This window comes from Bombina bombina, chromosome 1, assembly GCF_027579735.1.
Source record: "Bombina bombina isolate aBomBom1 chromosome 1, aBomBom1.pri, whole genome shotgun sequence".
NCBI lineage: Eukaryota > Metazoa > Chordata > Amphibia > Anura > Bombinatoridae > Bombina > Bombina bombina.
This window is the reverse complement of record NC_069499.1, coordinates 1,015,885,314-1,015,900,108: the sequence shown is the minus strand read 5'-3', so window position 1 is coordinate 1,015,900,108 and position 14,795 is coordinate 1,015,885,314. Positions and strand designations below refer to the sequence as shown.

The 14,795-nt window shown below is 40.4% G+C and overlaps 1 protein-coding gene across 4 annotated transcripts in view; it reads right to left on the bottom strand.

Moving 5' to 3' along the window:
• The window catches only part of ARHGAP40 (Rho GTPase activating protein 40), a 403,388-nt gene that overhangs the window by 209,264 nt on the left and 179,329 nt on the right, over positions 1-14,795 (bottom strand). The window contains exon 3 of one of the 4 annotated variants that reach the window (XM_053715527.1): positions 4,796-4,952. The exons of 1 other annotated variant lie outside the window; for it this stretch is intronic. In XM_053715527.1, the coding sequence (XP_053571502.1) occupies positions 4,796-4,893 (98 nt within the window). In that variant the 5' untranslated portion in view covers positions 4,894-4,952. Of the gene's footprint in view, positions 1-709; positions 793-4,795; positions 5,231-14,795 lie in introns of those variants that run through there. 2 more of the 4 variants (XM_053715649.1, XM_053715571.1) reach the window with 2 other exon arrangements.

Genomic DNA, 14,795 nt, shown 5'->3' with positions numbered 1-14,795 from the left:
AGGTGTGTATACATATAATACATGTGTACTTATGTGTTTATATGTGTATATACTGTATGTTGGAAAAATGGTGCAATAGACTTGCTCAACACAAGGTTGCCACAAACTTTCAATTTCTTAAAAGAGCAATATCTGCGAAGCGCAATAAAATGAGATATACCTGTATATATGTGTTATATATATATATATATATATATATAAATTCAAGCTATTTATATGTTTTTATTCTGATGTTTGCAAAACAAACACGTCTCTTCTTCCAATACAGTATACAGAAATTTGCATAGCTCACAATTCTTCTAATTTTTATACATTTTACTTCACAAACCTCACATGACATATTCTGTCTAAACAAAGCTTTCCTTTCAAGTCTCTTTTTCCTGTATTTCATACAATACTTTCACAATGGTCACATATACAATTAACACAACACTGAAGCAAAAGTGAAATATAGCCATGCAGTTTACAATTCTGAAAGCTGTGCAGGCTGCAAACACAGTTACTCAGCACTGTATCTAGGCACACTGAGTTCTGGGTAAAAGAGCAGAAATACAGTTAAAGTGGGAGATAATGACACTTGCCCGGGGCAAGCAGAAACAAAGATTAAGGTCATCTCAAAACAAACAAACACCTAATGAGATAATGAAGCAGAAACATGCGGTAAGTACACATATGTACAAACACATAGGGTCACCAGTATGCAACTCACCACTTGGTTGCTCCTCTCCTGTACATACTGGTTCCCTCAGCCAGTCTGATCCCTGTAGAGCTAGGCATGCTACTTCCCCAAATACAGCTAGTACTGAGAAGTTCCTGTAAATTTCAGCTCCTACGTAACTCACTGCTCCTCCTTACTCACATATCAAAACACACACCTCACAGCCACCAGAACGTATACCTGTCTGGTTAAAGACACGCGTCAGTACACAGACATTAGGATATGTGCCTTTCCCTACCTTTTAAAATAGAGGACCATTTCTTCCCTTGCAACTTATATGTTACTTGGGAATTATTATTTCTGATTATTTACAATTTGGTAAACAATGCAGCAGTGCAGACGGTAAGGCTTGTAGAATACTTGGTTGCATTGGGAGAGGTATTAGAAGCAAAAATAGCAAGTTTCTTATAAGACTTTATAGATGACTAGTTAGACTTCAACTTATATAGTTGAATATAGAGTACAGTTCTGGTTTCCATATCTCCAAAGAATATAAATAAATTAGAGACCGTCCAAAGGAGAGCTACAAAATGTGGTGCATAGTCTTAAATATAAAACATAAAAAGAAAGACTTTATAATCTAAATATGTATAGTTTAGGGGAGAGAAAGCAACGAGGTGACATAATAGAAGCCTTCAAACATACAAAGGGACTTTAAAGTAGAAGCTGAAAGAATTCTCCACAAAAAAAGTAATACCAAAACAAGGGATCACAATCTTAAGTTATAGGGTAGCAGGTTTAGCAGAAATGTTAGTTTTTTTGTTTGTTTTTTACAAATAGGGTGGTGGATTCATGGAATAAGCTTCAAATAGAGATGGTAAACACAAGGACATAGCAAATACAGCTAGTACTGAGAAGATGAGGTTGAAATAAGACAGAAATCCATAGAGTTCAACCTATACAGATTCTTCTTAACCCCTTAATGACCGGACCATTTTTCAATTTTCTTACCCTTAATGACAATGGCTATTTTTACATTTCTGCAATGTTTGTGTTTAGCTGTAATTTCCCTCTTACTCATTTACTTTACCCACACATATTATATACTGTTTTTCTCACCATTAAATGGACTTTCTAAAGATACCATTATTTTCATCATATCTTATAATTTACTATAAAAATAAATATAAAATATGAGGAAAAAATGGAAAAAAACACACTTTTTCTAACTTTGACCCCCAAAATCTGTTACACATCTACAACCACAAAAAAACACCCATGCTAAATAGTTTCTAAATTTTGTCCCGAGTTTAGAAATACCCAATGTTTACATGTTCTTTGCTTTTTTTTCCAAGTTATAGGGCAAAAAATACAAGTAGCACTTTGCTATTTCCAAACCACTTTTTTTCAAAATTAGCGCTAGTTACATTGGAACACTGATATCTTTCAGGAATCCCTGAATATCCCTTGACATGTATATATTTTTATTTAGAAGACATCCCAAAGTATTGATCTAGGCCAATTTTGGTATATTTCATGCCACCATTTCACCACCAAATGCGATCAAATAAAAGAAATTGTTGATTTTTTCACAATTTTTTTCACAAACTTTAGGTTTCTCTCTGAATTTATTTACAAACAACGTATGCAATTATGGCATAAATGGTTGTAAATACTTCTCTGGGATTCCCTTTGTTCAGAAATAGCAGACATATATGGCTTTGGCGTTGCTTTTTGGTAATTAGAAGGCCGCTAAATGCAGCTGCACACCACACGTGTATTATGCCCAGCAGTGAAGGGGTTAATTAGGGAGCTTGTAGGTTTAATTTTAGCTTCAGTTTAGTGTAGTAGACAACCCCAAGTATTGATCTATGCCCATTTTGGTATATTTCATGCCACCATTTCACCGCCAAATACGATCAAATAAAAAAAACTTAAATTTTTCACAATTTTAGGTTTCTCACTGAAATTATTTACAAACAGCTTGTGCAATTATGGCACAAATGGTTGTAAATGCTTCTCTAGGATCCCCTTTCTTCAGAAATAGCAGACATATATGGCTTTGGCTTTGCTTTTTGGTAATAATAAGGCCGTTAAATGCTGCTGCGCACCACACTTGTAATATGCCCAGCAGTTAAGGGGTTAATTAGGTAGCTTGTAGGGTTAATTTTTAGCTTTAGTGTAGAGATCAGCCTCCCACCTGACACATCCCACCCCCTGACCCCCCTCAAACAGCTCTCTTCCCTCCCCCACCTCACAATTGCCATCGCCATCTTAAGTACTGGCAGAAAGTCTGCCAGTACTGAAATAAAAAGCATTTAGAATTTTTTTTAATTTTTTTTATACAGTGTGCAGTGATGGATCCCCCTTACCCCACAACCTCCCTGATCCCCCCCCATACATTTCCCTAACCATCCCCATCTACCTATTTGCCGCCATCTTGGGTACTGGCAGCTGTTTGCCAGTACCCAATTTGCCCCCAAAAATTGTTTTCTGTAGTGTAGCAGCCCCCCCCTGAACAAGCAGGCCTCCCCCTCCCAGATCCCTTACTAAACAACTGAGACACCACTTAATCGGCATCAGTTTTTTTTTTAGTTAACTGCATATTTTGCGTGTGCGCGCACGCGCGCGCGCGCGCACACGCCGCCCATCCGCCCCCGCACACAAGGCAATATCCGATCTTGAATGATTAGAAAGTAATAAATATCACAACAAGCTCCAGGAAGCTGCTCCCACCCTCCAACGTAATGGAATGATTTGCAATCAATAGCCGATGCAGAGAGGGCCACAGAGTGGCCCTTTCTGCATCGGTGGGTAAAATAGGGGATTGCAGTGATGCCTCAATATTGAGGCATCACTACAATCCCTTGGAAGCAGCTGGAAGCGATCATGATCGCTTCCAGCACTTCAAACAACAGAGGACGTGCCAGGTACGTCAATTGTCGTTAAGGGGAGATTTTTCTATGACGTACCTGGTAAGTCCTCTGTCATTAAGGGGTTAAACCCAAAAAAATATTTCATGATTCAGATAGAAAATACAATTTTAAACAACATTCCAATACTTCTATTATCTAATTTGCTTCATTCTTTAGATATCTTTTGTTAAAGAAATAGCAGTACACATGGGTGAGCCAATCACATGAGGCATCTATGTGCAGCCATCCAATCAGAAGCTACTGAGCCTATCTAGATATGCTTTTCAGGAAAAAATATCAAGAAAATTAAGCAAATTAGATAATAGAAGTAAATTAGAAAATTGTTTAAAATGGTATTCTCCATGTGAATCATGAAAGAAAAAATTTGGGTTTAATGTCCCTTTAAGAAGCTCCAATTGAGCTTAAATTAATTCCATTAAAAAAGTGACCCATTTAACACAAGCAACCTTATCCATGAATTCTGTTTCTACACTATTTTTAAATGTATCTAAAACAATGGCCTTTACTACCTCATTAGGTAATAATAAAAGTCCACATTTCTATTGCTCTTACAATGAGAACGCATTTACGTTGCTGGGGATTAAATCTCCTTTCCTCCATCTTTAAATTGTAACAACTAAACGGTTTCCTTGCAATAAACAGAACTACCAAAGAATTAAAAAATGCCTGGGACACGCACAAGGCTATCCTTAGAAATAAGTAAGTTTATGCTGCAAAAGTAATATGGATAAACTACCATCTAATTCTATGTTTCTATGTCTATGTAAAGTTTGTAATACCCATTTAGAACATAGGACTTTTACTTCCCCCTAATATACAGGCAAAAGGATGCACACCCCTTATTTTATTTTGATACACAAACATAAACATCCTAATGCAAAGACATAAACACCCACACATCTGTTTTGTACTAATAACTGTCATGGGTATGTATGTCACTTATGCCTAAATAAAGATATCAAAACATGAGCCTCTTATTTCCAACTAATATAAAGACACCAGGACATTTACATCTCCCTTTCTTAAAATACAGATAACAATTTATACCCATAACATTTTTATCTTTATCAGATATAATTTTTATCTTTATCAGATATCCAGACAATTAGCTCTTATAATCTGTTTACTGTCAGTTTTATGTGATGGGAAGCTTTTGAAAGTGTTACTTAATAGCATCAATAAAAGTTTATGAAGTATTTACCTGTTAGCCAGAGGAAACAGATGTCTAGAAAGTAGAATTTGTGGTCTTGGAATTCTGGTGATCGGAAAAGATGCAGATGTGAACTCTGGATCTTCCATTTCTATATTTTTTTCTGCCCACGCTTACACAGATGTTAATCCAGCATTCCTCAGATTTACTATACAAAACATAGGAAATCGAACATCTTTTGCAATTTTGAAAGAAGCAAGATCTCTCACACAGGTAGAAGGTATCATATAATCTGGCTGCATCATTTCACAATGATACCCATTTCCATAAACTATTGTGTATTATAAAGTTCCCATTAAAATTTTGCAAACAGCAGAAGGTCATTGTTAAAAAACAAAACAAAACTAAACAAACCTTCATGTATAATGTGCAACAGAAGAGCTGTGTGCCCTGGAAAGCCCTCTCTCTTCTATCTTATTCTACATAAAACTCACCACACAGGTTCAACCACCTCTTCATTTCTGAAATCCTAGACATACGCCCATATACCATGAGAAAGAGGTTAAGAAAGACTAGTCTTTTTTGCTGCACGTGGAAGGAGCAGGGAAGTAGTAAGAGGAGTATTTTCTTATTTGAGATGTGTAAATTCTAAGTGTGATTTAGTGTATAATTATTAATGCCTTTAACGTAACATTTTAGTCCAGTGCTAACAAATAGCTAATTACAAATAAACAATAACAATAAAGAATTATCTCTCGCTTGCAGTTGACAAACTCCATATGTTACAGGAATATGAGCATATTTAACCCCTTAGTGACCGAGGACGTGCAGGGTACGGCCTAAAAAAAAAGACAGTTAACGCCTGAGGACGTACACTGCACGTCCTCGGCTAAACTGAGTGCGGGAAGCGATCGAGATCGCTTCCAGACACTCTTACAGTATTGCAGGGATGCCTCGATGTCCAGGCATCCTGCAGTACTGTTCCGGAGTGCAGGGATCGGATTGATCACTCCCCCTTGAGTGATCACTTCCGGTTTTGCTCCACGTGGAGCCCGGCAGTATAACAGAGCATCGGAAGCGATCAGACACGCTTCCGATGCTCTGCTTGTGTGCTAAGTGCCTCAGTGGGTCGAGGCACTTAGGTATAAAATAATTTTAAAAAAAACACACACACAAAAAGTATTTAAAATAAAAGCCCCTATATAGCCCCCCCTCCCCCACGAGGCTTCCAAAATGGCGATGCCCAGTGCATCATGGGGCCTCTGGGGGTGTCCCTAGCCTGCCTCATCATAGGGGCAAGCTAGGGTCACCCAATCTGAGCCTCCCACCCAAAAAAAAAATCATAATAAAATACCCCATTTGTCTGATCAAGTTACTATTTGTAAATATTGACTATGTATTCAGAATTGGGATTCCCTTGAAGTTTCGAAAGGAACGAAAATTACTCTGTCGACCTCTCTGTTTGGATTTCTTATCCTGAGGGAGGAGATTACCCTTGCCTCCCGTGATGTCAGAAATAATTTCCTTCAAGTCAGGTTCGAACAGGGTCTTCCCCTTGTAAGGAATAGTCAAAAGCTTAGACTTAGATGACACATCTGCAGACCAAGATTTCAACCATAAGGCTCTGCGTACTAAGATGGAAAACCCCGAACTCTTAGCCGCCAATTTGGTAATCTGCAAAGAAGCATCTGTAATAAATGAATTAGCTAATTTAAGAGCTTTAATCCTATCCTGTATCTCTTCCAAAGAAGTCTCAGTCTTAAGAGATTCTTCCAAAGCATCAAACCAATAAGCCGCTGCACTTGTAACCGTAACAATGCAGGCCGCCGGTTGCAATAGCAACCCCTGATGAACATAGATCTTCTTAAGGAGACCCTCCAATTTCTTATCCATAGGGTCTTTGAAAGCACAACTATCCTTGATAGGAATATTAGTTTGTTTAGCCAAGGTGGAAATAGCTCCTTCCACCTTAGGAACCGTCTGCCAAGAGTCCCTAATAGCATCGGCTATAGAGTACATCTTCTTGAAAACGGGAGGAGAGAAAGGAATACCTGGTCTCTCCCATTCTTTAGCAATAATCTCTGAAGTTCTCTTAGGAACTGGAAAAAAATCAGAATAAGAAGGGACTTCTAGGTATCTGTCCAACTTACTCAATTTCTCTGGAGGAACCACAATTGAATCACAGTCGTCCAGAGTCACTAAAACCTCCCTCAATAACAGATGGAAGTGTTCAAGTTTAAACCTGAAGGAAACCACTTCTGAATCCATCAGTGGCAAAACACTACCAGAATCAGAAAGTTCACCTTCGGATAGGACCTCCATACCCTCCAATTAAGAGCTCTGGGAGGGTACATCTGAGATTGCCATCAAAGCATCAGAAGCTGTATTGACCACGTGGGCTTCCTTCCTTCTGCGTTTGCCTTGAAATACGGGAAAGGCAGATAACGCCTCTGAAAGAGTAGATTACATAACAGTAGCTATGTCCTTTAAAGTAATCGCTGCAGAGGCTGCAGAGGTACATGGCTCCGCTTGAGCGGGAGTTAAGGGCTGTGACGCTTGGGGAGAAAGTTGCGGCATACTCTGTATCTCATCAGTAGAACCCTGAGAAGCATCCGTTTTTGACAATGTTTTATCGAAGAAAATTTGCTCTCTAAATTGAAGAGCCCTTTCAATGCATGCGGGACAAAAAGTAACAGGAGGTTCCACATTGGCATTTAAACACATGGAACATGTAACATTTTGAAGATCTTCCATGATAAAATAAAGCAAGCAAATGTTTGGCCATGGCTTCTTTAAGTATATTGTCAATTCAATGCCAGAAAAAGGAAAAAAACAGCCCTAATATGAGTGCTGTCTGCTAAATCCTTTTAAACAAATAGTGTACTGTGCCTTTAAAATTTAAACGTTAACCATTTTACTGCACCCAGCAAGAAAAACTAACAGTTTAGCCAATTTATGAAAAAGTGCACCCCTCCGCCTCAACAGCTCTGCTGAGGCCCCTACCTGCCCCCACGGTACACTGATCACTTTCACTTGATCCACAAAATGCCTAGGACCGCCTGCTTTGATATATAATCATGCGGTCTTAGCAAGCACCGGAATCTACGATCTTACTGCGTGCTTGAAACTTGCAGCAAACTCTGTATAACTGGAAGTACCAATGCTGGGATCTCGTAGAGAATAACTAATGCGCGACTTCTAGGCGCGCAAAGCTAAGCCCCACCCTTTGTGGGCGTCAAGAAAAACAGTTCCGAACCCGGCTAAATATCTAAGTAAAAAGATGAAGAAACCCCAGTAAACACACAATCTACGATCTTACTGAGTCCTATACCAGAGCAAAAAACTATCAACTCCGAAATACACAGTCCTATCCATGTCCCCAGCGTCTTGCCAATAGTACCAAGAAAGGGCTAATATATCTAACAAAAGTCCATATCAAAGCTGTCATGACTCCCATTGAAAGTCGTAAAATACAGAGTAGGGAGAGAAACTCTTTTTAATAAAGTTTTATTTCCCCATATAACATGCAGGTAAGTATCCAGCCGAGTCTGAGTCAATCTATATCCCAGAGAGATAAAAGGGCTGCACATACCTTATATGCTGAGCGACAGCATGATATCTCACAGGGTCAAGAAGTCTTCTCTCTCATCCTGTGAAAACATACCAGGCCTTAGTTAAAATTTGCTAAGACCATCATCAGAAGGGCAGCATCCAGTATGGGAGGCGCAGTGAGAGCTTAGTCTCACCAGTTCCCATAGCTTTAAAGCCACCTGTAGCTTTACTCTAGAGGCTGACAAGGAATACGGCTACAAAAAAAAAATAGCACTCACTGGTACCATTTTAAAAATAACTAACTCTTGATTGAAGAATCTAAACTAACACCTCACTTTACCTCTTCCTATCACTAACACAGGCAAAGAGAATGAATGGAGTGGGAGGGAAGGGAGGAGCTATATATACAGCTCTGCTGTGGTGCTCTTTGCCTTCTCCTGCTGACCAGGAAGCGATATCCCACAAGTAAGGATGAAATCCGTGGACTCATCGTATCTTTAAAAAGAAATCACTACTTTTTTTTTTTAAAACTTTAGCAAAGATTTGTGGTAAAATGGTTGCATGGAAAGAGTCAAAATACCCCATGTTTAATACCTTAGGTTGTCTTCTTTTAAAAAATATAGATATGTGAAGGGTTATTCAGGGATTCCTGACAGATATCAGTGTTCCAATGTAACTATCGCTAATTTTGAAAAAAAAAATGGTTTGGAAATAGCAACGTGCTACTTGTACTTATTGCCCTATAACTTGCAAAAAAAGCAAAGAACATGTAAACTTTGGGTATTTCTAAACTCAGGATAAAATTTAGAAACTATTTAGTATGGGAATTTTTTGGTAGTTGTAGAAGTGTAAGAGATTTTGAGGGTCAAAGTTAGAAAAAGTGTGGGTTTTTTCCATTTTTTCCACATATTTTATAACTTTTTTATAGTATATTATAAGATTTTATGAAAATAATGGTATCTTTAGAAAGTCCATTTAATGGCGAGAAAAACAGAATTTATGCTTACCTAATAAATTTCTTTCTCTTGTGATGTATCGAGTCCACGGATTCATCCATACTTGTGGGATATTCTCCTTCCTAACAGGAAGTGGCAAAGAGAGCACCCACAGCAGAGCTGTCTATATAGCGCCTCCCTTAGCTCCACCCCCCCAGTAATTCGACCGAAGGCTAGGAAGAAAAAGCAGAAACTATAGGGTGCAGAGGTGACTGAAGATTTTCAAATTAAAATATACTACCGGTCTTAAATAGACAGGGTGGGCCGTGGACTCAATACATCACAAGAGAAAGAAATTTATCAGGTAAGCATAAATTCTGTTTTCTCTTGTAAGATGTATCGAGTCCACGAATTCATCCATACTTGTGGGATACCAATACCAAAGCTTTAGGACACGGATGAAGGGAGGGACAAGACAGGTACCTTAAACGGAAGGCACCACTGCTTGTAGAACCTTTCTCCCAAAAATAGCCTCCGAAGAAGCAAAAGTATCGAATTTGGAAAATTTGGAAAAAGTATGAAGCGAAGACCAAGTCGCCACCATACAAATCTGTTCAACAGAAGCCTCATTTTTAAAAGCCCATGTGGAAGCCACTGCTCTAGTAGAATGAGCAGTAATTATTTCAGGAGGCTGCTGGCCAGCAGTCTCATTAGCCAAACGGATGATGCTTTTCAGCCAAATAGAAAGAGAGGTAGCCGTAGCCTTTTGACCTCTCCGCTTACCAGAATAGACAACAAACAATGAAGATGTTTGACAGAAATCTTTGGTTGCTTGTAAGTAGAACTTTAAAGCACTAACCACATCAAGATTGTGCAACAGACGTTCCTTCTTTGAAGAAGGATTAGGACACAGCGAAGGAACAACAATTTCCTGATTGATATTCCTATTCGAAACAACCTTAGGAAGGAATCCAGGTTTGGTACGTAAAACCACCTTATCTGCATGGAAAACAAGATAAGGTGAGTCACACTGTAAAGCAGATAACTCAGAAACTCTTTGAGCCGAAGAGATAGCTACTAAAAATAGAACTTTCCAAGATAGAAGCTTAATATCTATGGAATGCATAGGTTCAAATGGAACCCCTTGAAAAACTTTAAGAACTAAGTTTAGGCTCCATGGCGGAGCAACAGGTTTGAATACAGGCTTGATTCTGACTAAAGCCTGACTAAATGCTTGAACGTCTGGGACATCTGCCAGACGCTTGTGTAAAAGAATAGACAATGCAGAAATCTGTCCTTTTAAGGAGCTAGCTGATAATCCCTTCTCCAATCCTTCTTGGTGAAAAGACAATATTCTAGGAATCCTAATCTTACTCCATGAGTAACCCTTGGATTCACACCAATAAAGATATTTGCACCAAATCTTATGATAGATGTTCCTGGTGACAGGCTTTTTAGCTTGAATCAGGGTATCAATGACAGACTCAGAGAAACCACGCTTTGATAGAATCAGGCGTTCAATCTCCAAGCAGTCAGACGCAGAGAAATTAGATTTGGATGCTTGAAAGGACCTTGGATTAAAAGGTCCTGCCTCATTGGCAGAGTCCACGGTGGAACCGATGACATGTCCACTAGGTCTGCATACCAAGTCCTGCGTGGCCACGCAGGTGCTATCAGAATCACCGAAGCTCTCTCCTGCTTGATTTTGGCAACCAGACGTGGGAGGAGAGGAAACGATGGAAATACATAGGCCAGATTGAAGGACCAGGGTACTGCTAGAACATCTATCAGTACCGCCTGGGGATCCCGGGACCTGGACCCGTAACAAGGAAGTTTGGCATTCTGCAGGGATGCCATCAGATCCAATTCTGGTGTGCCCCATAGCCGAGTCAGATGGGCAAATACCTCCAGATGGAGCTCCCACTCCCCTGGATGAAAAGTCTGAAGACTTAGGAAATCCACCTCCCAGTTCTCTACCCCTGGGATATGGATTGCTGAGAGATGGCAAGAGTGATCCTCCACCCATCGGATTATTTTGGTTACCTCCATCATCGCTAGAGAACTCCGTGTTCCTCCTTGATGATTGATATAAGCTACAGTCGTGATGTTGTCCGATTGAAATCTGATGAACTTGGCCACAGCTAGCTGAGGCCACGCCTGAAGCGCATTGAATATCGCTCTCAGTTCTAGAATGTTTATCAGGAGGAGAGTTTCCTCCCGAGACCATAAGCCCTGTGCTTTCAGGGAGTTCCAGACTGCACCCCAGCCTAGCAGGCTGGCATCTGTCGTTACTATGAGCCACTCTGGCCTGCGGAAACACATTCCCTGAGACAGGTGGTCCTGAGACAACCACCAGAGAAGAGAATCTCTGGTCTCCTGGTCCAGATGCAGTTGAGGAGATAAATCTGCATAATCCCCATTCCACTGTTTGAGCATGCATAGTTGCAGTGGTCTGAGGTGTAGGCGGGCAAAAGGAACTATGTCCATTGCCGCTACCATGAGTCCGATTACCTCCATACACTGAGCCACTGATGGCCGAGGAATGGAATGAAGAGCTCGGCAAGTGGTTAAGAGTTTTGATTTTCTGACCTCCATCAGAAATATTTTCATTTCTACAGAGTCTATCAGAGTCCCTAGGAATGAAACTCTTGTGAGAGGGACGAGAGAACTCTTTTTTATGTTCCCCTTCCACCCCTGAGATCTAAGAAAAGACAACACGATGTCCGTGCGAGACTTGGCTAGCTGGAAAGTTGACGCCTGAATTAAAATGTCGTCTAGATAAGGCGCCACTGCTATGCCCTGTGGTCTTAGAACCGCCAAAAGGGACCCTAGCACCTTTGTGAAAATTCTGGGAGCCGTGGCCAACCCAAAGGGAAGGGCCACGAACTGGTAATGCCTGTCCAGAAAGGCGAATCTGAGGAATTGATGATGATCTCTGTGAATAGGGATGTGTAGATACGCATCCTTTAAGTCCACGGTAGTCATATATTGACCCTCCTGGATCAACGGTAGAATAGTCCGAATAGTCTCCATCTTGAATGATGGTACTCTGAGGAATTTGTTTAGAATTTTGAGATCCAAGATTGGTCTGAAAGTTCCCTCTTTTTTGGGAATCACAAACAGGTTTGAGTAAAACCCTAGCCCTTGTTCCGCTTTTGGAACTGGGCGGATCACTCCCATGGTACGTAGGTCTTCTACACAGCGTAAGAAAGCCTCTCTCTTTGTCTGGTTTGCAGACAATTGAGAAATGTGAAATCTCCCCCTTGGGGGTGAATCTTTGAAATCCAGAAGATATCCCTGGGACACAATTTCTAAAGCCCAGGAATCGTGGACATCTCTTGCCCAAGCCTGAGTCAAGAGAGAGAGTCTGCCCCCTACTAGATCCGGTCCCGGATCGGGGGTTACCCCTTCATGCTGTCTTAGAGGCAGCTGCAGGCTTCTTGGCCTGTTTATCCTTGTTCCAAGCCTGGTTAGGTCTCCAGACTGACTTGGATTGGGCAAAATTCCCCTCTTGCTTTGCAGCAGGGGAAGCTGAAGCGGGACCACCCTTGAAGTTCCGAAAGGAACGAAAATTATTTTGTTTGGTCCTCATTTTATTTGTTTTATCCTGAGGGAGGGCATGGCCTTTCCCTCCAGTGATGTCTGAAATAATCTCTTTCAGTTCAGGCTCGAATAGGGTCTTTCCTTTGAAAGGGATGTTCAAAAGTTTAGATTTTGATGATACATCAGCAAACCAGGACTTAAGCCATAACGCCCTGCGTGCTAAAATGGCAAAAAATGAATTCTTTGCCGCTAATTTAGCCAGTTGGAAAGTGGCATCTGTAATGAAAGAATTAGCCAACTTAAGGGCCTTAATTCTATCCATAATATCCTCTAATGGAGTCTCCATCTGAAGAGCCTCTTCTAGAGCCTCGAACCAGAAAGTAGATGCAGTAGTTACAGGAACAATGCACGCAATAGGTTAGAGAAGAAAAGCTTGATGAACAAAAATTTTCTCCAGGAGACCCTCTAATTTTTTATCCATAGGATCTGTGAAAGCACAACTGTCTTCGATAGGTATAGTTGTACGCTTAGCAAGAGTAGAAATAGCTCCCTCCACCTTAGGAACCGTCTGCCACGAGTCCCGCATGGTGTCAGATATGGGAAACATTTTCTTAAAAACAGGAGGGGGAGCGAACGGAATACCTGGTTTATCCCACTCATTAGTAACAATATTCACAATCCTCTTAGGGACTGGAAAAACATCAGTGTAAACAGGAACCTCCAAGTATTTGTCCATTTTACACAATTTCTCTGGAACCACTATAGGGTCACAATCATCTAGAGTCGCTAATACCTCCCTGAACAATAAGCGGAGGTGTTCAAGCTTAAATTTAAAGGCCGTCATATCAGAATCTGTCTGAGGGAGTGTCTTTCCTGAATCAGAAATTTCTCCCTCAGATAGCAAATCCCTTACCCCTACTTCAGAACATTGTGAGGGTATATCGGATACGGCTACTAAAGCGTCAGATGGCTCAGCATTTGTTCTTAACCCAGAGCTGTCACGCTTTCCTTGTAAACCAGGCAGTTTAGAGAAAACCTCTGTGAGGGTTTTATTCATAACTGTGGCCATGTCTTGTAAAGTAAATGAATTTGATGCACTAGAGGTACTTGGCGTCACTTGTGCGGGCGTTACTGGTTGTGACACTTGGGGAGAGCTAGATGTCAAACACTCATTTCCTTCTGTCTGAGAATCATCTATTGTTATATTTTTAAGTGCTAAAATATGCTCTTTATAATTTATAGACATATCAGTGCAAGTGGGCACATTCTAAGAGGGGGTTCCACAATGGCTTCTAAACACATTGAACAAGGATTTTCCTTGATGTCAGACATGTTAAACAGGCTAGTAATGAAACAAGCAAGCTTGGAAAACACTTTAATCAAAGCAAATAATACTTAGAAAAAAATGGTACTGTGCCTTTAAGAGAAAAAAAGATGCACAAACTCTGCAAAACAGTGTAAAAAAGCAGTAAACTTTACGAATTTTTTACAGTAGCATCATAAAGCCTTAGTAAGATTGCACAGCTAGAGAAATAAACGATTAACCCCTTAATGTAAAAACCGGATTGACAAAACGTCAAAAAACGGTAAAAAACGTTCAGCACCTTGCCACAGCTCTGCTGTGGCTCCTACCTGCCCTTTAGGAAAGATTTGTGGGGGGAAAAACTTCTTTTAAGCCCTCAAACACAGCAGGACACTCTGGAGAAGCAGCTGGATGTCTCTGAGGAAAAGAAACTGCACAACTGAGGCGCGAAAATGGGCCCCTCCCACCTCACTCGATGTTATGGGGCCTAAAATAAACACACCAGAGTGTTTCTAAACTATCCATGTGGGTTAATAACCCTCAAATAAGCCACAATGACCCCTTAAAGTCCTTCAAAAAATGTTACGTTTGCAATAAAAAAACGTTTTTTTCCTAACAGTGTCACCAGTAACCAATGAGCCCTTTATGCAAGCTGGGATTCCTACTAAGTTGGGTTGCCACCTTTTGCCCAAAAAAATCCTGGACACTTTTTAAGTGG